The following is a 27,771-nucleotide window of genomic DNA, read 5'->3' as shown; positions in this document are numbered from 1 at the left end:
ACACACGGGCAGACAGACAGTTTCTCTCTCACACACACACACGGGCAGACAGACAGTTTCTCTCTCACACACACACACACACGGGCAGACAGACAGTTTCTCTCTCACACACACACACACACGGGCAGACAGACAGTTTCTCTCTCACACACACACACACACGGGCAGACAGACAGTTTCTCTCTCACACACACACACACACGGGCAGACAGACAGTTTCTCTCTCACACACACACACACACGGGCGGACAGACAGTTTCTCTCTCACACACACACACGGGCAGACAGACAGTTTCTCTCTCACACACACACACGGGCAGACAGACAGTTTCTCTCACACACACACACGGGCAGACAGACAGCTTCTCTCACACACACACACACGGGCAGACAGACAGCTTCTCTCACACACACACGGGCAGACAGACAGTTTCTCTCTCACACACACACACGGGCAGACAGACAGTTTCTCTCTCACACACACACACGGGCAGACAGACAGTTTCTCTCTCACACACACACACGGGCAGACAGACAGTTTCTCTCACACACACACACGGGCAGACAGACAGTTTCTCTCACACACACACACGGGCAGACAGACAGTTTCTCTCACACACACATACACACACAGGCAGACAGACAGTTTCTCTCACACACACACACGGGCAGACAGACAGCTTCTCTCACACACACACACACGGGCAGACAGACAGCTTCTCTCACACACACACACACGGGCAGACAGACAGTTTCTCTCTCACACACACACACGGGCAGACAGACAGTTTCTCTCACACACACACACGGGCAGACAGACAGTTTCTCTCACACACACACACGGGCAGACAGACAGTTTCTCTCACACACACATACACACACAGGCAGACAGACAGACAGTTTCACACACACACAGGCAGACAGACAGACAGTTTCTCTCACACACACACACGGGCAGACAGACAGTTTCTCTCACACACACACAAATGGGCAGACAGACAGTTTCTCTCACACACACACACACACGGGCAGACAGACAGTTTCTCTCACACACACACACGGGCAGACAGACAGTTTCTCTCACACACACATACACAGACAGTTTCACACACAGGCAGACAGTTTTTATCTCCCTCACACACAGGCAGACACACAAGAGACAGGCAGACTGTCTGCCTGTGTGTGTGTGTGTGTGTGTGAAACTGTCAGCCCGTGTGTGTGTGTGAAACAGTCTGTCACTGTCTGCCCGTATGTGTATGTGTGTGTGTCTGTAACTCTCTGTCTGCCCGTGCGGGGGTGGGGATGTGTGTGTGTGTGTAACTATCTCTGCACGTGTGTGTAACTGTCTGTCTGCCCTTGTGTGTGTGTGTGTGTGTGTGTGTGTGTGTGTGTAACTGTCAGTTTGCCCGTGTGTGTCTCTAACTGTCTGCCCGTTTGTTTGTGTGTGTGTGTAACTGCCTGTCTGCCCCTGTGTGTGTGTAACTGTCTGTCAGCCCGTCTGTGTGTGTGTGTAACTGTCAGTTTGCCCGTGTATGTGTGTCTGTAACTGTCTGTCTGCCCGTGTGTGTGTGTAAAAGTCTGTCTGCCCGTGTGTGTGTGTAAAAGTCTGTCTGCCCGTGTGTGTGTGTAAAAGTCTGTCTGCCCGTGTGTCTGTAACTGTCTGCCCGTGTGTGTGTGTCTGTAACTGTCTGTCTGCCCGTGTGTGTGTGTGTGTGTAACTGTCTGCCCGTGTGTGTGTGTAACTGTCTGCCCGTGTGTGTGTGTGTAACTGTCTGCCTGCCGGTGTGTGTGTGTAACTGTCAGTTTGCCCGTGTGTGTGTGTAACTGTCAGTTTGCCCGTGTGTGTGTGTGTAACCGTCTGCCTGCCCGTGTGTGTGTGTGTAACCGTCTGCCTGCCCGTGTGTGTGTGTGTCTGTCTGCCCGTGTGTCTGTCTGCCCGTGTGTCTGTCTGTAGCTGTCTGTCTGCCTGTGTGTGTGTGTAACTGTCTGCCTGCCCGTGTGTCTGTGTGTGTAACTGTCTGTCTGCCCGTGTGTGTGCCTGCCCGTGTGTGTGTGTGTGTAACTGTCTGCCTCCCCGTGTGTGTGTGTAACTGTCTGCCTCCCCGTGTGTGTGTGTAACTGTCTGCCTCCCCGTGTGTGTGTGTGTAACTGTCTGCCTCCCCGTGTGTGTGTGTAACTGTCTGCCTCCCCGTGTGTGTGTGTGTAACTGTCTGCCTCCCCGTGTGTGTGTGTAACTGTCTGCCTCCCCGTGTGTGTGTGTGTAACTGTCTGCCTCCCCGTGTGTGTGTGTAACTGTCTGCCTCCCCGTGTGTGTGTGTAACTGTCTGCCTCCCCGTGTGTGTGTGTAACTGTCTGCCTCCCCGTGTGTGTGTGTAACTGTCTGCCTCCCCGTGTGTGTGTGTAACTGTCTGCCTCCCCGTGTGTGTGTGTAACTGTCTGCCTCCCCGTGTGTGTGTGTAACTGTCTGCCTGCCCGTGTGTGTGTGTAACTGTCAGTTTGCCCGTGTGTGTGTGTAACTGTCTGCCCATTTGTAGATGTGTGTGTGTGTGTCTGTAACTGTCTGTCTGCCCGTGTGTGTGTGTAACTGTCTGTCTGCCCGTGTGTATGTAACTGTCTGCCCGTGTGTATGTAACTGTCTGCCCGTGTGTGTGTAACTGTATGCCCGTGTGTGTAACAGTCTGTCTGCCCGTGTGTGTGTGTGTAGCTGTCAGTTTGCCCGTGTATGTGTGTGTGGCTGTATGTAGTGGTCTGTCTGCCAGTGTGTGTATATGTGTCTGTAGCGGTCTGTCTGCCCGTGTGTGTCTGTAACTGTCTGTCTGCCCGTGTGTGTCTGTAACTGTCTGTCTGCCCGTGTGTGTGTGTGGCTGTCTGTCTGCCCGTGTATGTGTGTGGCTGTCTGTCTGCCCTTGTGTGTGTGTGTATACGTGTATGTAGTGGTCTGTCTGCCAGTGTGTGTATATGTGTATGTAGCGGTCTGTCTGCCCGTGTGTGTGTGTGTCTGTAACTGTCTGGCTGCCCGTGTGTGTAACTGTCTGTCTGCCCGTGTGTGTGTGTGTGTGTGTGTGTGTGTGTGTAAAACAGTCTGTCTGCCCGTGTGTGTGTTAACTGTCTGCCTGTGTGTGTGTGTGTGTGTAGCTGTCTGTCTGCCCGTGTGTGTGTATGTCTGCCCCTGTGTGTGTGTAACTGTCTGCCTCCCCGTGTGTGTGTGTAACTGTCTGCCTGCCCGTGTGTGTGTAACTGTCTGCCCGTGTGTGTGTGTGTGTGTAACTGTCAGTTTGCCCGTGTGTGTGTGTGACTGTCTGCCCATTTGTAGATGTGTGTGTGTGTGTCTGTAACTGTCTGTCTGCCCGTGTGTGTGTAACTGTCTGTCTGCCCATGTGTCTGTGTGTGTGTAACTGTCTGCCCGTGTGTGTGTAACTGCCCGCCCGTCGGTGTGTGTAACTGTCTGTCCATGTGTGTGTAACTGTATGCCCGTGTGTGTAACAGTCTGTCTGCCCGTGTGTGTGTGTGTAGCTGTCAGTTTGCCCGTGTATGTGTGTGTGTCTGTAACTGTCTGTCTGCCCGTGTGTGTGTGTGCAGCTGTCTGTCTGTCCGTGTGTGTGTCTGTAACTGTCTGCCTGCCCGTGTGTGTGTAACAGTCGTTGAGTGTGTTCAGGGCTGTGATCGATAGGTTTTTGGATACTGAAGGAATTAAAGTTTATGGGGCTCAGGTGGGCAAGCAGAGTCGAAGTCGATCGGCCTGATCATATTGAATGGCGGATTGGGCTTGAGAGGCTGTATGGCCTGTTATTTGTGTTTAGTCCTAGGCAGGTGGAGGGTGTTAATTATGGTCTCACCTGAGTATATATAAGGAAATACTTCTTGAAACTGGATGAAGGTTTGAGTGAGGAGCTGCATGTTTGTAATCTTTTTACTTCGTAAAATAAATGCAAGACTGTGTAAAGATTGGCTCCAGCATAATCCTTCAACAACAAGCTTTCTGGAGTATAACATGGTAGCAGAGGATTGTTTTGCCTAAAGGTGAAGATTGGAAACTAAAGAATTTTTTAAATATAGAAAACTAAAATCCCAGTGTCTGTTGGAGAAAATGGCAGAAAGCAAGTGTAAATTGTTAGGGTATGATTACCCTCTGATGTTCTGAGTTTTAACCATGTGACTAGTGGAAGAAGGAAATGGATATGTGGATGATGGTTACACCCTGGCAAAGAGGAAACAAGGTATGGCCTTGGCATTGTCATTTCCTACCAAAACTAAAATCAAAAGTGAAGTATTTTGTGAATTGGATGCTCGTCAGTTGGAAACTGATGAAGGTTTGGATCTTCTGTTAGAATTCCTGGACGAGATGTATAAGAAAGGTAATCTATTCAATGCCATGGTCAGACTTTGACAGATTTCGGAAAACAGATGGTTAATCACTGGAGCAATATATCATGGACTTCAACAGACTGTATAGATGATTGAGGGAATTCAATTTGGAGATCCATGGTTCAGTGCTAACAATTTAAATTGCTATATTGTACTCGGGTGTTGCATATGGACAGGCTCCTGGTGCTACTTGGGGTTCAGTTTTCAGAAAAAGACTCCCTGTTGGATCAGATGTCTGCTGCCTTAAAAAAAATTCCTGGGGAAACTCATTTTCTGCAGCCTTGGTAAACGGCTTATGGCGGCGCAGTGGTTAGCACCACAGCCTCACAGCTCCAGCGACCCAGGTTCGGTTCTGGGTACTGCTTGTGCGGAGTTTGCACGTTCTGCCTGTGACCGCGTGGGTTTCCACCGGGTGCTCTGGTTTCCACCCACAGCCAAAGACTTGCAGGTTGATAGGTAAATTGGCCATTGTAAATTGCCCCTAGTGTAGGTAGGTGGTAGGAGAAGGGTGGTTGGTCGGCATAGACTCGGTGGGCTGAAGGGCCTGTTTTAGTGCCTTATCTCTCTTAAAAAAAAACTGTCAGTTTGCCCGTGTGTGTGTGTGTAACTGTCAGTTTGCCCGTGTGTGTGTGTGTAACTGTCAGTTTGCCCGTGTGTGTGTGTGTAACTGTCAGTTTGCCCGTGTGTGTGTGTAACTGTCAGTTTGCCCGTGTGTGTGTGTAACCGTCTGCCTGCCCGTGTGTGTGTGTAACCGTCTGCCCGTGTGTGTGTGTAACCGTCTGCCTGCCTGTGTGTGTGTGTGTGTCTGTAACTGTCTGTCTCCTCGTGTGTGTGTGTGTGTAGCTGTCTGCCCGTGTGTGTGTAGCTGTCTGTCTGCCCATGTGTATGTGTGTCTGTAACTGTCTGTCTGCCTGCCCGTCTGTGTGTGTAACTGTCTGCCTGCCCGTGTGTGTGTAACTGTCTGCCTGCCCGTGTGTGTGTGTAACTGTCTGTCTGTCCATGTGTGTGTGTAACTGTCAGTTTGCCCGTGTGTGTGTCTGTCTGCCCCTGTGTGTGTGTGTAACTGTCTGTCTTCCCATATGTGTGTGTGTGTCTGTAACTGTCTGTCTGCCCGTGTGTGTGTGTAGCTGTCTGTCTGCCCGTGTGTGTGTGTGTGTGTGTGTGTGTGTGTGTGTGTGTAACTGTCTGTCTGCCTGCCCGTGTGTAACTGTCTGTCTGCCAGTGTGTGTGTGTGTGCGCCTGTGTCTGTAACTGTCTGCCCGTATGTGTAACTATCTGTCTGCCAGTGTGTGTGTGTGTATGTAGTGGTCTGTCTGCCAGTGTATGTGTGTGTGTATATGTGTATGTAATTGTCTGTCTGCCCGTGTGTGTATGTAATTGTCTGTCTGCCCGCGTGTGTGTGTCTGTAATTGTCTGTCTGCCAGTGTGTGTGTGTCTGTGTAGTGGTCTGTCTGCCAGTGTATGTGTGTGTGTATATGTGTTTGTAATTGTCTGTCTGCCCGTGTGTGTATGTAATTGTCTGTCTGCCCGTCCGTGTGTGTATGTGTAACTGTCTGTGCCCATGTGTGTGTGTAACTCTGTCTGCCTGTGTCTGTAACTGTCTGCCGTGTGTTTGTGTGTGTGAAACTGTCTGTCTGCCCGTGTGTGTGTGTGAAACTGTCTGTCTGCCCGTGTAACTGTCTCTGTCTGTGTGTGCGTGTGTGTGAAGCAACCTCTCTGGGGAAAGTCAGCAGTTAATTGTAAAGTTAGCAGAAGCAGGATATGACCATTTTGACAATTATTGTACATTTTTAATAATGTACACATCTGGACATGGAACAATTGTAAATCATTATAGAAAGGAATATTAGGTAAAGTGATTCTGAATGTACTGTTTGTGTAATAACATGTTCAGACTCTGAACAAAAACCATGATGGATTTTTTGAACTGTCAAAGTTGGTATTATCAGCAGTCTTGCCTTTACTTTAACTGCTGTCCTCCTACATACTGATTAGTAATGTTTGGAAGAGTACGGGTGTTAATACTGCATATATAAGTTATTGAACATAAGACAAAGGAAGCCAAGAAGTAGTTTCTTTTTCCTTTTGGAAACTTTTTATAGTATAAACTGTTTTGCACAGTGCTTGTATCAATGACAAAACACAGGATCCAAAATATAATGCTGTGATGCTTTACTTTGATGTATTTGCTTTTACACAATGTTGCAAGTTGCCCAAAACAAGTACATTTTCAGATTTTTAAAAAACTTGGTCTGAATTTTTTTTTTCAGGTGCAAAACCTCATCGAGATGTTTTAGATAACGATAAGATTAACATTGTCTACATAGCAGAGTTTATGACAGCAATGAAATGTAAGTGCTGCAATCTTCATACAACTAGACTACAAAATATATTGGGCATTAGTCAACATCTGCATTTAGTTTGTCGGCCACAAACAATAGATATCCGTGTGAAGATAGAGGTATTTTACAAACATTCTGTAAGCACCAATTCCAGATGATTAAGCAAGGAGTCAGGAGGGCTAAAAGGGGTCATGAAAGGTCATTGGCAAACAGGATTAAGGAGAATCCCAAGGCTTTTTATACGTATATAAAGAGCAAAAGGGTAACCAAGGAAAGGGTTGGCCCACTCAAGGACAGAGCAAGGAATCTATGCGTGGAGCCAGAGGAAATGGGCGAGGTACTAAATGAGTACTTTGCATCAGTATTCACCAAAGAGAAGGACTTGGTGGATGATGAGTCTAGGGCAGGGTGTGTAGATAGTCTGGGTCATGTCGTTATCAAAAAGGAGGAGGTGTTGGACGTCTTGAAAAACATTAAGGTAGATAAGTCCCCAGGGCCTGATGGGATCTACCCCAGAATACTGAGGGAGGCAAGGGAGGAAATTGCTGGGGCCTTGACAGAAATCTTTGCATCCTCATTGGCTGCAGGTGAGGTCCCAGAGGACTGGAGAATAGCTAATGTTGTTCCTTTGTTTAAGAAGGGTAGCAAGGATAATCCAGGAAATTATAGGCCGGTGAGACTTGGGTCAGTGGTGGGGAAATTATTGGAGAGGATTCTTCGGGACAGGATTTACTCCCATTTGGAAACAAATGAACTTATTAGCGCAAGGCAGCATGATTTTGTGAAGGGGAGGTCGTGTCTCACTAACTTGATCAAGTTTTTTGAGGAAGTGACGAAGATGATTGAGGGAAGGGCAGTGGATGTTGTCTACATGGACTTCAGTAAAGCCTTTGAAAAGGTCCCTCATGGCAGACTGGTACAAAAGGTGAAGTCACGCGGGATCAGAGGTGAGCTGGCAAGACGGATACAGAACTGGCTCGGTCATAGAAGACAGAGGGTAGCAGTGGAAGGGTGCTTTTCTGAATGGAGGGCTGTGACTAGTGGTGTTCCACAGGGATCAGTGCTGGGACCTTTGCTGTTTGTAGTATATATAAATGATTTGGTGGAAAATGTAGCTGGTCTGATTAGTAAGTTTGCGGACGACCCAAAGGTTGGTGGAGTTGCGGATAGTGATGAGGATTGTCAGAGGATACAGCAGGATATAGATCGGTTGGAGACTTGGGCGGAGAAATGGCAGATGGATTTAATCCGGACAAATGTGAGGTAATGCATTTTGGAAGGTCTAATACAGGTGGAAGTATACAGTAAATGGCAGAACCCTTAGGAGTATTGACAGGCAGAGAGATCTGGGCGTACAGGTCCACAGATCACTGAAAGTGGCAACGCAGGTGGATAAGGTAGTCAAGAAGACATATGGCATGCTTGCCTTCATTGGTTGGGGGATAGAGTATAAAAATTGTCAAGTCATGCTGCAGCTGTACAGAACCTTAGTTAGGCCACACTGAGAATATTGCGTGCTAATTCTGGTCGCCACACTACCAGATGGACGTGGAGGCTTTGGAGAGGGTACAGAAGAGGTTTACCAGGATGTTGCCTGGTCTGGAGGGCGTTAGCTATGAGGAGAGGTTGGATAAACTCAGGTTGTTTCCACTGGAACGACGGAGGTTGAGGGGCGACATGATAGAGGTTTACAAAGTTATGAGTGGCATGGACAGAGTGGATAATCAGAAGCTTTTTCCCAGGGTGGAAGAGTCAGTTACTAGGGGGCATAGGTTTAAGGTGCGAGGGGCAAAGTTTAGAGGGGATGTGCGAGGCAAGTTCTTTACACAGAGGGTGGTGAGTGCCTGGAACTTGCTGCCAGGGCGAGATGGTGGAAGCAGGTACGATAGCGACGTTTAAGAGGCAACTTGACAAATGCATGAATAGGATGGGAATAGAGGGATACGGTCCCCGGAAGTGCAGAAGGTTTTAGTTTAGACAGCCATCAAGATCGGCGCAGGCTTGGAGGGCCGAATGGCCTGTTCCTGTGCTGTACTGTTCTTTGTTCTAACGTTTACTTCTGTATTTTGTAGTTGGATCAAAGATTTTTCATTATGGGGTCAAGATCATTGTGCAGACTTTACAAATATGTTATGTCCTCCTAAAGATTGATGCACCTTCGTACGTGCTCCTGCAGGTAAAACGTTTAGTCCTTATTTATAGTTTTTGTTCTGTTCACGGAACAACTTGAAGAAAATGGTAAATTCTCTTTTTGCTTTACTTTCCTAATTCCCACAGAATCCACCAGGCCTCCCTGCTATCGCAGCTACGTGGGCAGTATGTTTGCTGAGAGGAAGTAAATTTATTATTGACTGGCATAATTATGGTTACACCATTCTGAGCCTCACACATGGAGATCCTATTGTGCTGATTGCCAAATGGTTAGTACAGAATGCTTTTCAGTATGCAATTCACTATTATTCTGTATTTAATTCTGAATATAAACAATCTTGTTTTGCCTTCTGTCTCTCATAATAAAAATATAGAAAATTTACAACACAGTAGGAATTAATTTGGTCCATCATTGTCAAACAGCCAAAAACAAGCTATCCAGCCTAATCCGGCTTTCCAGCTGTTGGTCCACAGCCCTGTAGGTTTTGGCACTTCAAGTGCATAGCCAAGTATTATTTTTTTTAAAATATAGTGAGGGTTTCTGCCTCTACCGTCCTTTTAAAGCAGTGAGTTCCAGATCCCCACCACCCTCTGGATGAAACAAATTCTCAACTCCCCTCTAATCCTTCTGCCAATTACTTTAAATCTATTGCCTGGTTACTCACCTCCCTGCTAATGGAAATAGGTCTAGAATTAGAATTAGAACATTACAGCGCAGTACAGGCCCTTCGGCCCTCGATGTTGCGCCGACCTGTGAAACCATCTGACCTACACTATTCCATTTTCATCCATATGTCTATCCAATGACCACTTAAATGCCCTTAAAGTTGGCGAGTCTACTACTGTTGCAGGCAGGGCGTTCCACGCCCCTACTACTCTCTGAGTAAACAAAGAACAAAGAAAATTACAGCACAGAAACAGGCCCTTCGGCCCTCCAAGCCTACGCCAATCCAAATCCTCTATCTAAACCTGTCGCCTATTTTCTAAGGGTCTGTATCTCTTTACTTCCTGCCCATTCATGTATCTGTCTAGATACATCTTAAAAGACGCTATCGTGCCCGCGTCTACCACCTCCGCTGGCAAAGCGTTCCATGCACCCACCACCCTCTGCGTAAAGAAATTTCCACGCATATCCCCCCTAAACTTTTCAAGGTCAAATAACAGTACAGCACAGGAACAGGCCATTCGGCCCTCCAAGCCTGCAACGATCTTGATGCCTGTCTAAACTAAAACCTTCTGCACTTCCGGGGTCCGTATCCCTCTATTCCCATCCTATTCATGTATTTGTCAAGATGCCTCTTAAACGTCGCTATCGTACCTGCTTCCACCACCTCCCCCGGCAGCAGGTTCCAGGCACTCACCACCCTCTGTGTAAAAAAAAAAACTTGCCTCGCACATCCCCTCTAAACTTTGCCCCTCACACCTTAAACCTATGTCCCCTAGTAACTGACTCTTCCACCCTGGGAAAAAGCTTCTGACTATCCACTCTGTCCATGCCACTCATAACTTTGTAAACCTCTATCATGTCGCCCCTCCACCTCCGTCGTTCCAGTGGAAACAATCTGAGTTTATCCAACCTCTCCTCATAGCTAATTTCCTCCAGACCAGGCAACATCCTGGTAAACCTCTTCTGTCCCCTCTCCAGAGCCTCCACAGCCTTCTGGTAGTGTGGTGACCAGAATTGTACGCAGTATTCCAAGTGTGGCCTAACTAAGGTTCTGTACAGCTGCAGCATGACTTGACAATTTTTATACTCTATGCCCCGACCGATGAAGGCAAGTATGCTTTATGCCTTCTTGACTACCTTATCCACCTGCATTGCCACTTTCAGTGATCTGTGGACCTGTACGCCCAGATCTCTCTGCCTGTCAATACTCCTAAGGATTCTGCCATTTACTGTATACTTCCCACCTGTATTAGACCTTCCAAAATGGATTAACTCACATTTGTTCGGATTAAATCCATCTGCCATTTCTCCGCCCGAGTCTCCAACCGATCAATATCCTGCTGTATCCTCTGACAATCCTCATCACTATCCGCAACTCCACCAACCTTTGTGTTGTCCGCAAACGTACTAATCAGACTAGCTACATTTTCCTCCAAATCATTTATGTATAGTACAACAGCAGTGATCCTTGCGGAACACCACGAGTCACATCCCTCCATTCAGAAAAGCACCCTTCCACTGATACCCTCTGTCTTCTATGACCGAGCCAGTTCTGTATCCATCTTGCCAGCTCACCTCTGATCCCGTGTGACTTTACCTTTTGTACCAGTCTGCCATGAGGGACTTTGTCAAAGGCTTTACTGAAGTCCATGTAGACAACATCCACTGCCCTTTCTTCATCAATCACCTTTGTCACTTCCTCAAAAAACACGATCAGGTTAGTGAGACACGACCTCCCCTTCACAAATCCATGCTGCCTCTCACTAATAAGTGCATTTGTTTCCAAATGGGAGTAAATCCTGTCCCGAAGAATTCTCTCCAATAATTTCCCTACCACTGACGTAAGGCTCACCAGGCTGTAATTTCCTGGATTATCCTTGCTGCTCTTCTTTAAACAAAGGAACAACATTAGCTATTCTCCAGTCCTCTGGGACCTCACCTGTAGCCAATGAGGATACAAAGATTTCTGTCAAGGCCCCAGCAATTTCCTCCCTTGCCTCCCTCAGTATTCTGTGGTAGATCCCATCAGGCCCTGGGGACTTATCTACCTTAATGTTTTTCAAGACGCCCAACACCACCTCCTTTTTGATATCGACATAACCCAGATTATCTACACACCCTTCCCTAAACTCATCATCCACCAAGTCCTTCTCTTTGGTGAATACTGATGCAAAGTACTCATTTAGTACCTCGCCCATTTCCTCTGGCTGCACACATAGATTCCCTTCTCTGTCCTTGAGTGGGCCAACCCTGGCTACCCTCTTGCTCTTTATATATGTATAAAAAGCCTAGGGATTCTCCTTAATCCTGTTTGCCAATGACTTTTCATGACCCCTTTTAGCCTACCTGAATCCTTGCTTAAGTTCCTTCCTACTTTCTCTATATTCCTCAAGGGCTTCGTCTATTCCCAGCCTTCTAACCCTTACGAATGTTTCCTTTTTCTTTTTGACTAGGCTCACAATATCCCTCGTTATCCAAGATTCCCGAAACTTGCCGAACTTATCCTTCATCCTCACAGGAACATGCCGGTCCTGGATTCTAATCAACTAACGTTTGAAAGACTCCCACATGTCAGATGTTGATTTACCCTCAAACAGCCGCCCCTAATCTAAATTCTTCAGTTCCTGCCTAATATTGTTATAATTAGCCTTCCCCCAATTTAGCACCTTCACCCGAGGACTACTCTTATCTTTATCCACAAGTACCTTAAAACCTACAGAATTATGGTCATTGTTCCCGAAATGCTCCCCTACTGAAACTTCGACCACCTGGCCGAGCTAATTACCTAATACCAGGTCCAGTACGGCCCCTTTCCTAGTTGGACTATCTACATATTGTTTCGAGAAGCCCTCCTGGATGCTTCTTACAAATTCTGCCCGATCCAAGCCCCTAGCACTAAGTGAGTCCCAGTCAATAAAGGGGAAGTTAAAATCATCCACCACAACAACCCTGTTACCTTTACATCATTCCAAAATCTGTCTACATATCTGCTCCTCTATCTCCTGCTGGCTGTTGGGAGGCCTTCCTATTCACTCTATCTAGGACCCTAATAATTTTACACACCTTAATTTAATCTCCTCTCGGCCTCCTCTGTTCCAAAGAAAACAAACCAAGCCTATCCAATCTTTCCTCTTCGCTGAAATTCTCCAGTCCTGGCAACATCCTCGTAAATCTCTTCTGTACCCTTTCCAGTGTGATTACATCCTTCCTGGAATGCAGTAAGCAGAACTGTATGCAGTACTCTAGCTGTGGTCTAACTAGTGTTTTATGCAGATCTAGCATAACAACCCTGCTTGTTTGTTCTATGCCTTGGCTCATAAACGAAAGTATTCCGTATGCCTTCTTAACCACTTTGTTTACCTATTCTGCTATCTGTGGACATGCAGTCCAAGGCCCCTCTCTTCCTCTGTACTTCTCCGTATCCTACCATTTATTGTGTATTTCCTTGCCTTGTTAGCCTTCCCCAAATGCATTACTTCACACTTCTCTGGATTGAACTCCATTTGCTACTTTTTGGCCCACTTGATACCTTCCTGAAGTCTACAGCTTTCTCTTCATTATTAACCACACCTGCAATTTTTGTATTGTCTACCAACTTATTAATCATGTCCCCTACATTCAAGTCTAAATCATTGATATGTACCATGAAAAGAAAAGGACCCTACTGGAAACAGCCTTCCAGTCACAAAACAGCCACAATAATTCCCTTTGCTACAAGCCACTGGCCATTTGGATCCAACTTGTTACTTTCTCTTGGATCCCATGGGCTTTTACTTTCATGATCAGTCTTCCACGTGGGACCTTAACAAAAGCCTTGCTAAAATCCATATAGACTACATTAAACGCACTACCCTCATCGACCCTCTTTATTACCTCCTCAAAAAAATTCACTTGTTAGTCAGACGCGTCCTACCCGTAATAAATCCATGTTGACTACCCTTAATTAATCTGTGTCTTTCTAAATGACAATTTATACTGCCCCTCAGAATTTTTTTCAAAATTTGTGCAGTATTGATGTTAGGTCAGTCTATCCCTTTCTCCCTTTTTAAGCAACAATACAATGCTAGCAGTTTTCCAGCTGTGCAGCACCACACCTATAGGCAGAGAGGATTGGAAAATGGTCAGAGCCTCTGCTATTTCCTCCCTGGCTTCTCTTAGTAGCCTGGGATATATTTCAATAGGGCCTGGCACTTTATCCACTTTAAAAGATGCTGAACTCCTTATTATTTCCCCTCTCTCACTATGTTTATCCCATCCAATAGTTCATACTCCTTCTTAACTACAATGTCTGCATCATTCCTCCACTTTTGTGAAGACAATCACAAAGTATTCATTAAGAGCCACATCCACATCTTGCACCTCCACCCACGGGTTACCTGTTGATCTCCAATAGGCCCTACTCTTTATGTATTTATAAAACATTTTTGCATTCTCCTTGATTTTATTTGCCAACTTTTTTCATGCCCTGTTTTAGCTTTCCTAATTTCCTTTTTTAATTTCACCCTGCACCTTCAATACTCCTCCAGGCTTTCTACAGTATTAAGCTCTCAGTATCTGACATAAGCGTCCCTTTTTTGCATTATCTTACTCTGTATGCTGTTTTACATCCGGGGGAGGTCTAGATTTGGGACTCCCAACCCTTTTTCTTTGTCGGAACATATTCATTCTGAACCCTCTATATCTTCTCCTTGAAGGGTGATGAAACAAAATTAAAATGTAATATGATACAGAACCAGTTTAGACCCCTAAGGGGCATGAGCTGTACTTGCCAAAAAGAAACAGCAACAATTTAAAACTAAAAGAAAAAACATACAAAAATACAAAACAAAAAAAGCACAGATCCTGGCACTCTCTCTCTCTCTCCCCCTCTCCCTCTCTCTCTCTCCCCCTCTCTCTCTCTCTCTCTCTCTCTCAGGACATCACTGCAGGGGTTCCTCCGGGTAGTGTACTAGGCCCATCCACAAACATTCACTCCCTCCACCACTGATGCACAGTGTCAGCAGTGTGTACCATCTACAAGATACACTGCAGCAACGCACCAAGGCTCCTTCGACAGCACCTTCCAAACCTGTGAGGGGCATAGATAGGGGAGATGGGAAGAAACTTTTTCCCCAACTGAATTATGATCACTCCCACCAAAATGCTCTCTCACAGATATCTCTTCCACCTGCTCAGCTTCATTCCCTGTAACTAGGTCCAGAACTGCCCTTTCTCTTGCTGGGTTGCTATGTACTGGTTAAAAATTTCTCAATTCATTTCAGAATTTTGTGCTCTCTATACCTTTAACACTGATTTTATCCTGGTTAATATTAGCATAGTCGAAATCCCTTACTATTACTGCTCTTTACTGCCATAAACATGTTGATTGCAAACTGTTGAACTTTATTTTCTTTGCCACTAAAATTAAAGCCTCTCCCTTAATGCAAAGAAAACCAATCTGAATGTTGCAAATTCACCATCGAATCATGCAGCACACAATGAGGCCATTAGGCCCATCGTCTCTGTGTGGGCTGTTTAAAAGAGCTATCCAATTAGTCTCATTCCCCTGCTCTCCCCCCAAGTTTTTCTCTTCCAGTTTTCTCCCCTGAAATGTTTGCTAATTATCTTAAATCTGTGCCCTCTGGTTATTGACGTTTCTCCCTATCAACTTTAGCCAGACCCCTCATAATTTCCAAACTTGCACTGAATCTTCCCTTGTCCTTCTTTGCTCTAAATGTGAACAGTCCCAGTTTCTGTATTCTCTCCACATCATTGAAGTCCCTAATCACTGGTAACATTCTGGCAATTCTCCTCTGCACACTCTCAAAGGCCCAGACTTTGACACTATTTCAGCTGAGGCCTATCCAGTAATTTATATAACTTCATTGCTTTTGTATTTTGTTTATATTTATCAAGCCAAGAACCCCATATGCTTTTTTTATTTAACAACTTTCTCAACTTGTCCTGCCATCTTCAGATAATACCAGTAGACTGCAACAGGACATAGGCTAGCAGAATGGGAGCACAAGTGGCAGATGGAATTTAATACAACAAAGTGTAAGGTGATAAAAGCAAAATACTGCGGATGCTGGAAATCTGAAACAAAAACAAGAAATGCTGGAATCACTCAGCAGGTCTGGCAGCATCTGTGGAAAGAGAAGCAGAGTTAACGTTTCGGGTCAGTGACCCTTCTTCGGAACACCGAAAGTGTAAGGTGATGCTTTTTGGCAGAAGGGATAGAGTGAGGCAACATAAATTTAATGGCACAGTTCTAAAGAGTGTACAAGAACAGAAGGGCCTGGTGGTTCATGTGCATCGATCTTTGAAGGTGGCTGGGCATATTGAGGGAGTAGTTAGCAAGGCATATGGGATATTGGGCTTCATAAATGAAGGTATTAAGTACAAAAGCAGGGAAGTTATGCTCAACCTTTATAAACTCTGGTTAGGCCACAACTAGAATATTGTGTCCAGTTCTGGTCACCACACTTTAGGAAGGATGTGAGGGTCCTTGAGAGGGTGCAGAGGAGATTTACCAGGATGGGGGATTTTAGTTACACGGTTAGGGTGGAGAGGCTGGGGCTGTTCTCCTTACAGCAAAGGAGATTGAGGGGAGATTTGATAGAGGTGTACAAGATTATGACCGGTTTAGATAAAGTAGACAAAGATAAGCTGTTCCCATGAGCTGATGGTACAAGGTCTCGGAGACAAACCTTTAAGGATTTAGGCAAGAGACACAAGAGGGAGGTGAGGAAGAATTTATTTACACAGGGAATAGAAATGACCTGGAACTCGTTGCCTGTGAGGATGGTGGGAGTGGAAACGATCAATGATTTCAAAAGGAAATTGATGGGCACTTGAGGGAAGCAAACTTGCAGCGCTATGGGGATAGAGGGCAACGGGACTGATTGGATTGCTGTACAGGGAGCTGGCATGGACTCTGAGCCGATTGGCTCCCTATGTTGTAATGACTTTGACTGTTGCACGCCCCCATTCAAAAGATACCATTTAATGTAATAGCATAATTATTAAAGTATATTCTTCTGGGTTGAATTTTAATATCTTTATAGAAAACATAGAAAATAGGAGCAGGAGTAGGCCATTCGGCCGTTCGAGCCTGCTCCACCTTTCATTATGATCATGGCTGATCATCCAACTCGGTAACCTGTTCCTGCTTTCCCCCCATATCCTTTAATCCCTTTAGACCCAAGAGCTATATCTAACTCCTTCTTGAAAACATACAATGTTTTGGCCTGAAATGCTTTCTGTGGTAGTGAATTCCACAGGCTCACCACTCTCTGGGTGAAGAAATTTCTCCTCATCTCATTCCTGAAAGGTTTACCCCGTATCTTTAGACTATGACCCCTGGTTCTGGACTCCCCCACCATCGGGAACATCCTTCCTGCATCTATCCTGTCAAGTCCTGTTAGAATTTTATAGGTTTCTATGAGATTCCCCCCTCACTCTTCTGAACTCCAGTGAATATAATCCTAACTGACTCAATCTCTCCTCATACGTCAGTCCTGCCATCCCAGGAATCAGTCTGGTAAACCTTTTCTGCACTCCCTCTATAGCAAGAACATCCTTCCCCAGATAAGGAGACCAAACTGCACACAATATTCCAGATGTGGCCTCACCAAGGCCCTGTATAATTGCAGCAAAACATCCCTGCTCCTGTACTCTAATCCTCTCGCTATGAAGGCCAACATACCATTTGCCTTTTTTACCGCCTGTTGCACCAGCATGTTTACCTTCAGCCACTGGTGTACGAGAACACCCAGGTCTCGTTGCATATTCCCCTCTCTGTTTATAGCCGTTCAGATAATCTGCCTTCCTGTTTTTGCTACCAAAGTGGAAAACCTCACATTTATCCACATTATACTGCATCTGCTATGTATTAGCCTACTCATTCAACTTGTCCAAATCACCCTGAAGCCTCTCTGCATCCTCCTCACAACTCACCCTCCCACCCAGTTTTGTCTTACCTGCAAATCTGGAGATATTACATTTAGTTCCCTCATCTAAATCATTAATATATATTGTGAATAGCTGGGGTCCTAGCACTGATCCCTGCGGTACCCCATTAGTCACTGCCTGACATTTGGAAAAAGACCCGTTTATTCCTACTCTTTGTTTCCTGTCTGCCAACCAATTTTCTATCCATCGCAATACACTACTCCAATCCCATGCACTTTAATTTTACACGCTATTCTCTTATGTGGGACTTGGTCGAAAGCCTTCTGAATGTCCAAATAAACCACATCCACTGGCTCCCCCTCATCAACTCTACTACTTACATCCTCCAAGAATTCTGGTAGATTTGTCAAGCATGATTTCCCTTTCGTAAATCCATGCTGACTATGTCTGATTCTACCACTTTTCTCCAAGTGCTCTGCTATAAAATCTTTGATAATGGACTCTAGAATTTTCCCCACTACCGACGTCAGGCTGACTGGTCTATAACTCCCTGTTTTCTCTCTACCTCCCTTTTTAAATAGTGGGGTTACATTAGCTACCCTCCAATCTGTAGGAGCTGTTCCAGAGTCTATAGAATCTTGGAAGATGACCACCAATGCATCCACTATTTCTCGGGCCACTTCCTTAAGTACTCTGGGATGTAGATTATCAGGCCCTGGAGATTTATCAGCCTTCAATCCCATCAATTTCCCCAACACCATTTCTCTACTCATACTGAGTTCCTTCAGTTCCTCCCTCTCACTAAACTCTGTGTTCCCCAACATTTCTAGTATGATATTTGCGTCCTCCTTTGAAAACAGAACCAAAGTATGCATTTAGTTGGTCAGCCATTTCTTTGTTCCCCATCATAAATTCCCTTGTTTCTGACTGTAAGGGACCTACATTTGTCTTCACTAATCTTTTTCTCTTCACATACCTATAGAAACTTTTTCAGTCAGTTTTTATGTTCCCCGCAAGCTTGCTCTCGTACTCTATTTTCCCCTTCTTAATCAATCCCTTGGTCCTCCTTTGCTGTATTCTAAACTGCTCCCAATCCTCAGGTCTGTTGTTTTTTCTGGCGAATTTATATGCCTCTTCCTTGGATCTAATGCTATCTCTAATTTCCCTTGTAAGCCATGGTTTGGCTACCTTTCTCGTTTTTACTTTTACGCCAGACAGGATTAAACAATTGTTGCAGTTCATCCATGCGCTCTTTAAATGTTTTCCATTGCCTTTCCACCGTCATCCCTTTAAGTAACGTTTCCCAATCCATCATAGCCAACTCGCGCCTCATACTTTCGTGGTTTCTTTTATTAAGATTCAGGACCCTAGTCTCAGAATCAACTACGTCACTCTCCATCTTGATGAAGAATTCTATCATATTATGGTCACTCATCCCCAAGGGGGATCACTACAGTAACATTTTCACTTAAATGCAACAAATAATCATTTTTATTCTATGAACCTAAATTATTTCTAATTCTGTACTTTTTTAATACCAGTATGTTGCTCCCCATGGTGTTGCACACAAGAAGTTAAGTCCAAGTACGAAGTGGCGTTAGAGGCCAAGGATAATTTGTCAAGGGAATGCAGATGTAATCCAATTTGAAAGGCAGACATTCTGTCCTATTTTTACATTTCCATTAATTTCTAGATCCATATTTATAGCAGAAACTGTCGATTATAAATTTGTCACAACAAAAACAAGAAATGCTGGATTCACTCAGCAGGTCTGGCAGCATTTGTGGAAAGAGAAGCAGAGTTAACGTTTCGGGTCAGTGACCCTTCTTCGGAACTGACAAATATTAGAAAAGTCACAGATTATAAACAAGTGAGGTGGGGGTTGGGCAAGAGATAACAAAGGAGAAGGTGCAGATTGGACCAGGCCACATAGCTGACCAAAAGGTCACGGAGCAAAGGCAAACAATATGTTAATGGTGTGTTGAAAGACAAAGCATTAGTACAGATTAGGTGTGAATATACTGAATATTGAACATCAGCAAGTGCAAACCTGAAGAAAAACAACCTGAAAAAAACAGTGGGTAAGCAAACTGAACAAACTAAGATGAAATGAAATAAATGCAAAAAAAGATTGTAAAAAATGTAAAAAGGAATGCAAAAAAAAAAGAAGAAAAAATAACTAAAAATGACTAAAAATGAAAGTAAAGTGGGGGGCTGTCATGCTGTCACAATTTGTCACAATCACACTCACTTGCTAGTAGGGTTGTAATTACGGTATGACGAGCACATGTGGGAAATTTCTATTATAAATATGGATATAAGATCTTGTAATGAAAAGAATGACAGGAGGGATATGCAGTCACTCTCACCTCACCTCCTGAGTTCAGCTCTTTTGTCCATGTTTGAACCAAGACTGTAATGAGGTCAGGAGCTGAGTGGCCCTGGCGAAACCCGAACTGAGCAGCTATGAGCAGATTGTTGCTGAGTAAGTGCCACTTGACAGCACTGTTGATGCCACCTTCCATCACTTTGCTGATGATTGAGAGTAGACTGATGGGGCGGTAATTGGCTGGATTGGATTTGTGGGCAGGACATACTGGGCAATTTTCTGTATTGTTGAGTAGATGGCAGTGTTGTAGCTGTACTGGGACAGCTTGGCTAGCAACATGGCTAGTTCTGGCGAACAAGTCTTCAGCACTACAGCTGGGATATTGGCAGGGTCCATAGCCTTTGCTGCATCCAGTGCACTCAGCCATTTCTTGACATCATGTGGAGTGGGTTGAATTGACTGAAGACTGGCATTTGTAACAATGGAGACCTCAGGAGGAGGTTGGGATGGATCATCTACTCGGCACTTCTGGCTTATCAATTTCTTGGCCCTGCTTTGCTGAATTCTAAAATTCTCCTAATGAGTTAATACTATCTTTTAACTCCTCTTGTTAGCCATGGTCAGGCCACTTTTTTTGTGAGGTTTATATGCCTTAAAGGAATGTAGATTTGTTGTAAGGTATGTGTTAGGTCCTTAAATGCTAGCCATCATATCTTTCAATGTAGTTTCCAAACCTACCTTGGCCAACCTGCCCCTCATACCTACTAATTTGCTTTGTTTAGATTTTAAATCCTAATTTCAGATTTAACTAAAGTCAGTATAAAAATTCGATTATATCGTGGTCGCTCTTCCCTAGAGGCCCCTTTACTACGAGGTTATTAGTTAACCCTTTCTCATTGCACAATACTAGATCCAATAACCTGTTCCCTGGTTGTTTCCTTGACATACTGATCTAGAAGACTATCTTGTTGTTCCATGAACAACTTCTCCATACTTTTAGTGCAGATTTAGTTTGCCCAGTTTCTATGAAGATTAGAGTCTCCCATGATTACCCTTGTTACATGCTCCTCTAATTTCATGATTTATACTGTGCCCTACACTAGAACTACTCTTAGGGGGCTTCTCAACAACTCCCACCAAGTTTTCTGCCCCTTGCTTTTTCAGCTCTCAGCTCCACCCACGCTGATTCTACCTCTTGATTTTCTGAGCTAAGATCCTTCCTCTCTACTGCCTTTATCCCATTTTTTATCAAGCTACCCCACCTTCTTTTCCATTTTCCCACCTCTTCTAAAAGTTTCTTATCCTGGAATATTTGGTTCCCAACTTTGGTCATTCTGCAACCGCAGCTCTGTAATGGCTATTAATTTCTATCGGTGCTATTAATTCTTCTATTTTGTTGGGAATGCTTCATATATTCAGATATAGCTTTGATATTTCTGCATTTTCCCTGATGTTACCTTATTCACTAATGCCCTGTTACCTTAGTTAATCTCACTGTCCCATTCTGCTAATTTTTTAAATCCAAAACACTGCTCTATTCTACATCCTTGACATTTCCCTTCCTGCTTTTGGAATTTACCCTTTCCTGAATCCTCCCCCGCACCCCCCCCCACCAACCCCCCGTTCCTTTCATTAGTTTAAAACCCTTGTTATACGATTTACCAGGGCACTGGTCCCAGTCCAGTTAAGTGGAAACCATCCTAACAGAACAGCAGAACAGTTCCCTCTTTCCCTAGTACTGGTGCCAGCCCTTGAAGCGAAACCCCTGCCTCCCAGACCACTCTTTGAGCCACGCATTTAACCTTATAATCCGTTCATCTCTACGCCATTTGGCACATGGTTTAGGTAACAATCCAGAGATTATTACTGTCACTCCAAGTTCTTCTCCAGCCGCAAGGAGATGCCTTTAACCCAGGCACCCGGTCAGCAACACAATCTTCAACACTCCCATCTAAGCTGCAGAGAACTGTATCTATTCCCCTGACTATACTGTCCCCTATCACTATCACATTCCTTTTCACCCCCCCTCACTTGAATGGCATCGTGCACCATGGTGTAATAGTCAGTTTGCTCATCCATCCTGTAGTCCCTTATTCTCATCCACACCATCTAGCATGTGCCTCGTACTTGTTGGTCAAAATCAAGGGCTGAGGCTCCTCCATCACTGCATCCTGGATCCCCCTACCTGCCTGACTTGCAGTCACACCCTCCTGTCCCTGACCAATTCTACTTAACCTAAGGGGTGCGAGTGCCTCCTGGAACAAAGTGTCGCGATAACTCTCTCCCTTCCTGATACCCCGCAATGTCTGCAACTCAGACTCCAGCTTAACAATTATGAGCAAAGTTGCTTGAGCTGCAGGCACTTACCACCAATGTGGTTGTTCTGGATTGCAATGCTTTCCACAAACTCCCAGATGCTACAGTTACGGCACGCCACCTGCCTTCCTTGTCTGTTTTTCTGATTTATTTATTTGGTTCGTTAATTAGACCTTTTTTAATCACCATATTGACCTCATAAGATCATAAGAAATAGGAGCAGAATTGGGCCATTTGGACCCTCGAGCCTGCTCTGCCATTCGATGAGATCATGACTGATCTGGTTGTGGCTTTGACTCCACTTTCCTGCTGGTCCCCCATAACCCTTGATTTGCTTGTAGATCAAAAATCTGTGTCACTTATCCTTGAATATATTCAGTGACCTAGCCTCCACTGCTCTCTGAGGTCCCACTATTTAAGAAAAGTTGTAGAGATAAGCCAGGGAACTATAGACAAGTGAGTCTCACATCAGTGGTAGGGAAACTATTGGAGAAAATTCTGAAGGAGAGAATCTATCTCCACTTGGAGAGGCAAAATTTGATTAGGAATAGTCAGCATGGCTTTGTCAGAGGGAGGTCATGCCGAACAAATTTGATTGAATTTTTTGAGCATGTGACCAGGTGTGTAGATGAGGGTAGTGCAGTTGATGCAGTTTACATAGATTTCAGCAAAGCCTTTGACAAGGTCCCACATGGGGGACTTATCAAGAAAGCAAATGCACATGGGATACAGGGTAACTTGATAAGGTGGATTCAAAATTGGCTTAGCTGTAGGAGACAGAGAGTGATGACAGACGGCTGTTTAAGTGACTGGAACCCAGTGTCCAGTGGTGTACCATAGGGATCTGTGCTGGGTCCCCTATTGTTTGTCATTTATATAAATGACATAGATGACTATGTGGGAGGCAGGATCAGTAAGTTCGCCGACGACAGGAAGATTGGCCGAGTGGTTAACAGTGAGGTGGAGTGTCTTAGGTTACAGGAAGATATAGATGGGATGGTCAAATGGGCAGAAAAGTGGCAGATGGAATTTAGCGCTGAAAAGTGTGAGGTGATGCACTTTGGAAGGAGTAATGTGACATGGAAGTATTCAATGAATGGCCTGACACTGGGAAGTTCCGAGGAACAAAGGGACCTTGGCGTGTTTGTCCATAGATCTCTGAAGGCAGAAGGGCAGGTTAATAGGGTGGTGAAAAAGGCATATGGGACACTTGCCTTTATCAATCGAGGCGTAGATTACAAAAGCAGGGAGGTCATGTTGGAGTTGTACAGAACTTTGGTAAGGCCACAGCTGGAGTACTGTGCGCAATTTTGGTCGCCACATTATAGGAAAGATGTGATTGCATTGGAGGGGGTGCAGAGGCGATTCACCAGGATGTTGTCTGGGATGGAACATTTAAGTTATGAAGAGAGATTGGATAGGCTTGGGTTGTTTTCGCTGGAGCAGAGAAGACTGAGGGGTGACCTGATCGAGGAGCTGTTCCCTTAGTTGAAGGGTCAGTTACGAGGGGTCACAAGTTTAAGGTGAGGGGCAGGAGGTTTAAGGGGGACTTGAGGAAGAACTTTTTTACTCAGAGGGTGGTGACGGTCTGGAATGCACTGCCTGGGAGGGTGGTAGATGCAGGTTGCCTCACATCCTTTAAAAAGTACCTGGATGAGCGCTTGGCACGTCATAACATTCAAGGCTATGGGCCAAGTGCTGGCAAATGGGATTAGGTAGACAGGTCAGGTGTTTTAATACATCGGTGCAGACTCGATGGGCCGAAGGGCCTCTTCTGCACTGTATTATTCTGTGAAGAGAATTCCAAAGATTAGCAACCCTAGAAATTCCTCCTCATATCTGTCTTAAATGGGCGACCCCTTATTTTTCAACTATGTTCCCTAGTTGTTCCCCTTTCAGGAACTCGCTGTCCACGAGGGTGGTGAAAGCGGAGACAATCTATGATTTCAAAAGGAAATTGGATAGACACTTGAAGGAAATAAACTTGCAGGGGTACAGGGATCGAGCAGGACCGGCTGGATTGCTCCGCTGGGAGCTGGCATGGACAGGATGGGTTGAATGGCCTCCTTCTGTGCCTTAAATGACTGAGTTCTAGATTTCCCCCACAAGGGGAAACATCCTCTCAGCATTTACCCTGTCAAGCTCCCTTACTATCTTTTATATTTCAGTACGATCTTGTCATTCTTCTAAACGCCAATGAGTATAGGCCCAACCTGCTCAACATTTCCTCATAAGACAACCCCTTCACCCCAGGAATCAGCCTAGTAAACCTTCTTTGAACAGCTTCCAATGCAAGTATATCCCTCCTTAATTATGAGACCAAAACTGCACACAGTACTCTCGGTGCGTTCTCACCAATGCCTTGTACAGTTGTAGCAAGACATCCCTACTTTTATACTCTATCCCCCTTGCAGTAAAGGCCAACATTCCATTTGCCTTCCTAAATACTTGCATGCTAACTTTTTGTGATTCACGCCCAGGTTCCCTCTACTGCAGCATTCTGCAGTCTCTCTCCATGTAAATAATATTTTGCTCTTCTATTCTTCTCACCGAAGTGGACAACCTCGCATTTTCCCACATTATACTCTATCTGCCAAATTTTTGCCTACTAACTTAGCAAATCTCTATCCCTTGACACTCTGTGTTGTCCTCACAACTTGCTTTCCCACCTATCTTTGTATCGTCAGTAAATTCGACTACAATACACCCTGTCCCTTCATCCAGATTGTAAATAGTTGAGGCCCCAGCATTGATCCCTGTGGCACTCCACTAGTTACAGTTTTCCAACCTGTTTCCTGTTAGTTAGCCAATCCTCTATCCATGCTAATATATTATCCCCAACACCATGAGCTCTTGTCTTCTGCAGTAACCTTCTATGTGACCCCTTATCAAATGCCTTTTGGAAATCCAAATACATTATATCCACTGGTTCTGCTTTATCCACCCTGCTTGTTGCATCCTCAAAGAACTCTAAATTTGTCAAACATGATTTTCCTTTCATAAAACCATCTAGACTCTTGCTTGATTGTATTCTGATTTTCTAAATGTCCTGCTACTACTTCCTTAATAATGGATTCCATTTTCCCAATGAACGGTGTTTGGCTAACTGGCCTATAATGCCCTGCTTTCTGTCTCCCTCCTTTCTTGAATAGAGGTGTTACATTTGTGGTTTTCCAATCCGCTGGGACCTTTCCAGTATCTAGGGAATTTTGGAAGATTACAACCAATGCATCCATTATCTCTGCAGCCACTTCTTTTAAGACTCTGGGATGCAGGCCATTAGGTCCAGGGGACTTGTCAGCCTTTCGTCCCATTAGTTTTCCTAGTACTTTTTTTCAAAAATAGTGATTTTTTTTTTGTTCCTCTCTCCCTTTTGCCCCCTGATTTTGACCAGTGTTGCTACTTTTAGTGATTAACATTTCTCAATTGGTGTATGCAGATGCAGATACAGATTTGATGTATTTTATATGAATATGCAGATATAGTAGCTTTAAGATGGGACCACGAAATATAAATGCAGCAGATCGCATTTCGGTATACTATTCTTAATGACAGGAATATATTCCCCAGCTGCCATCTTCTGCATTATTTGATTTTCTTGGTCGTTCTTGTTGGATAAAAAGATAAAATTGCAAATTGAGGCAAAGAGACATGGCGTGGGTTTGGGGAATGGGTGGAGCATCAGATTCCTGGGACATTGAAACCAGTTCCATGACCTATTGAGGCTGGACAGGTGGCACCTGAACAGAGCTGGGACTAATGTCCTTGGGACAGTGCTGTTGGGGAAGGTTTAAACTAATTCGGCAAGGGGCTGGGCAACAAGGTGTATTTAAAAGTAGAAACAAGGTGCACAGAGGAGTGTGAGAGACAGAATTAGAAATTATACAGAATTAGGTGGGATCAGAGAAAATACAAAGAGGTCTAAGTTAGGTTTGGAGTGCATGTCTGTAAATGCATGACATATGGTAAAAAGGTTGGTGAGCAGCTGGTACAAATAGCCTTGTGGAAATGATGAGGTGATACCTGAGACCTGGCTCAATAAAGGGGAGGATTGGATGCTTAATATTCCTGAGTACGAGGTATTCAGGAATTGTCGGGAAGTGAAATAAGAAGGCGGGTTAGCAGTTTAGATTACAGAAAATATGACCATGTTAGAATGTCCTTGAAGGATCAAAGACGGAATCTATTTGGTTGGAGTTAGGAAAAATTAAGGAGCTATTACACTACGGGGTGTATTTACAGTGGGAAAATTGTTGGAAAAAAAGTGAGGGATAGGATAAATCGTCATTTAAAATGCATGGATTAATCAAGAACAGCCAGCACGAATTTATTATGGGAAGGTCATGTCTGACTAACTTGACAGTTTTCAAAAAATTCAAACAAGGAGGGTCGACAAGGGTAGCATGTTTGATGTCATCCACATGGATTTTAGCAAGGGTTTTGAGAAGGTCCCACATGGCAGACTGGTCAGAAAAGTAAAAGCCCAGGGGACTCGAGGGAAAGTGGCAAGTTGGATCCAAAATTGGGTCAGTGACAGGAAGCAAAGAGTAATGGTCGATGGGTGTTTTTGTGACTGAAAGGCTGTTTCCAGTGGAGTTCCACACGGCTCAGTACTGGGGGCCTTGCTGTTTGTGATTTAGACTTGAATGTAGGTGGCATGAGAAAGAAGATTGCAGATGATACAAAAATTGGTTGTATGGTTGATAGTGAGGAAGAAGACTGTAGACTGCAGGAAGATATCAATGGATGAGTCAGGTGGACAGAAAAGTGGCAAATTGAATTCAATCCGGAGAAGTGTGAGGTAATGCATTTGGGAAAGGCTAACAAGGCAAGGAAATACACAGTAAATGGTAGGACACTGAGAAGTATAGAGGAACAGAGGGGCCTTGGAGTGAATGTCCCCAGATCCCCGAAGGTAGCAGGACAGGTAGATAAGGCGATTTCCGAGGATGTTTCCAGGAATGGAGAATTTTAGCTATGAGGAAAGATTGGAGAGGCTGGGTTTTTTTTGAACAAAGGCTGAAGGGAAATTTATTTGAAGCAGGTACGATAGTGACGTTTAAGAGGCATCTTGACAAATACATGAATAGGATGGGAATAGAGGGATACGGACCCCGGAAGTGCAGAAGGTTTTAGTTTAGACAGGCATCAAGATTGGTGCAGGCTTGGACGGCCAAATGGCCTGTTCCTGTGCTGTACTGTTCTTTGTTCTTGTATAACATTATGAAGGGTCAAACTAGAGTGGAAAGGAAAATTCCGTTAGGTCAAAGACTGGGGGCATAGATCTAATTGGTGGAAGGATTAGAGGGGAGTTCAGGATAACATTTTTCACCCAGAGGGTGGTGAGGGAACTCATGAACTCTGGAACTCACTGCCTGAAAGGGCAGGAGAGGCAGAAACCCTCATCGCAATTCAAAAAAACACTTGGATATGCACTTGAAGTGCTGTAACCTACAGGGCTACAGAACAAGAGATGGAAGGTGGGATTAGGCTGGATATCTCTTTTTCAGCTGGTACTGATATTAGAATTAGAATTAGAACTAGAACATTACAGCGCAGTACAGGCCCTTCGGCCCTCGATGTTGCGCCGACCTGTGAAACCATCTGACCTACATTATTCCATTTTCATCCATATGTCTATCCAATGACCACTTAAATGCCCTTAAAGTTGGCGAGTCTACTACTGTTGCAGGCAGGGCGTTCCACGC

The 27,771-nt window shown here is 44.7% G+C and overlaps 1 protein-coding gene across 3 annotated transcripts in view; it reads left to right on the top strand.

The window, feature by feature from the left end:
• Positions 1-27,771, top strand: part of alg1 (ALG1 chitobiosyldiphosphodolichol beta-mannosyltransferase) — a 129,558-nt gene that overhangs the window by 12,625 nt on the left and 89,162 nt on the right. For all 3 annotated transcript variants that reach the window (XM_068058738.1, XM_068058737.1, XM_068058739.1), the window contains exons 2-4: positions 6,636-6,716; positions 8,780-8,883; positions 8,985-9,127. In XM_068058738.1, the coding sequence (XP_067914839.1) occupies positions 6,636-6,716; positions 8,780-8,883; positions 8,985-9,127 (328 nt within the window). The remainder of the gene's footprint in view (positions 1-6,635; positions 6,717-8,779; positions 8,884-8,984; positions 9,128-27,771) is intronic.

This window comes from Heterodontus francisci, chromosome 27 (assembly GCF_036365525.1).
Source record: "Heterodontus francisci isolate sHetFra1 chromosome 27, sHetFra1.hap1, whole genome shotgun sequence".
In the NCBI taxonomy this organism is placed as follows: domain Eukaryota; kingdom Metazoa; phylum Chordata; class Chondrichthyes; order Heterodontiformes; family Heterodontidae; genus Heterodontus; species Heterodontus francisci.
The sequence above is the reverse complement of the archived record's forward strand: the minus strand, read 5'-3'. Positions and strand labels throughout refer to the sequence as shown.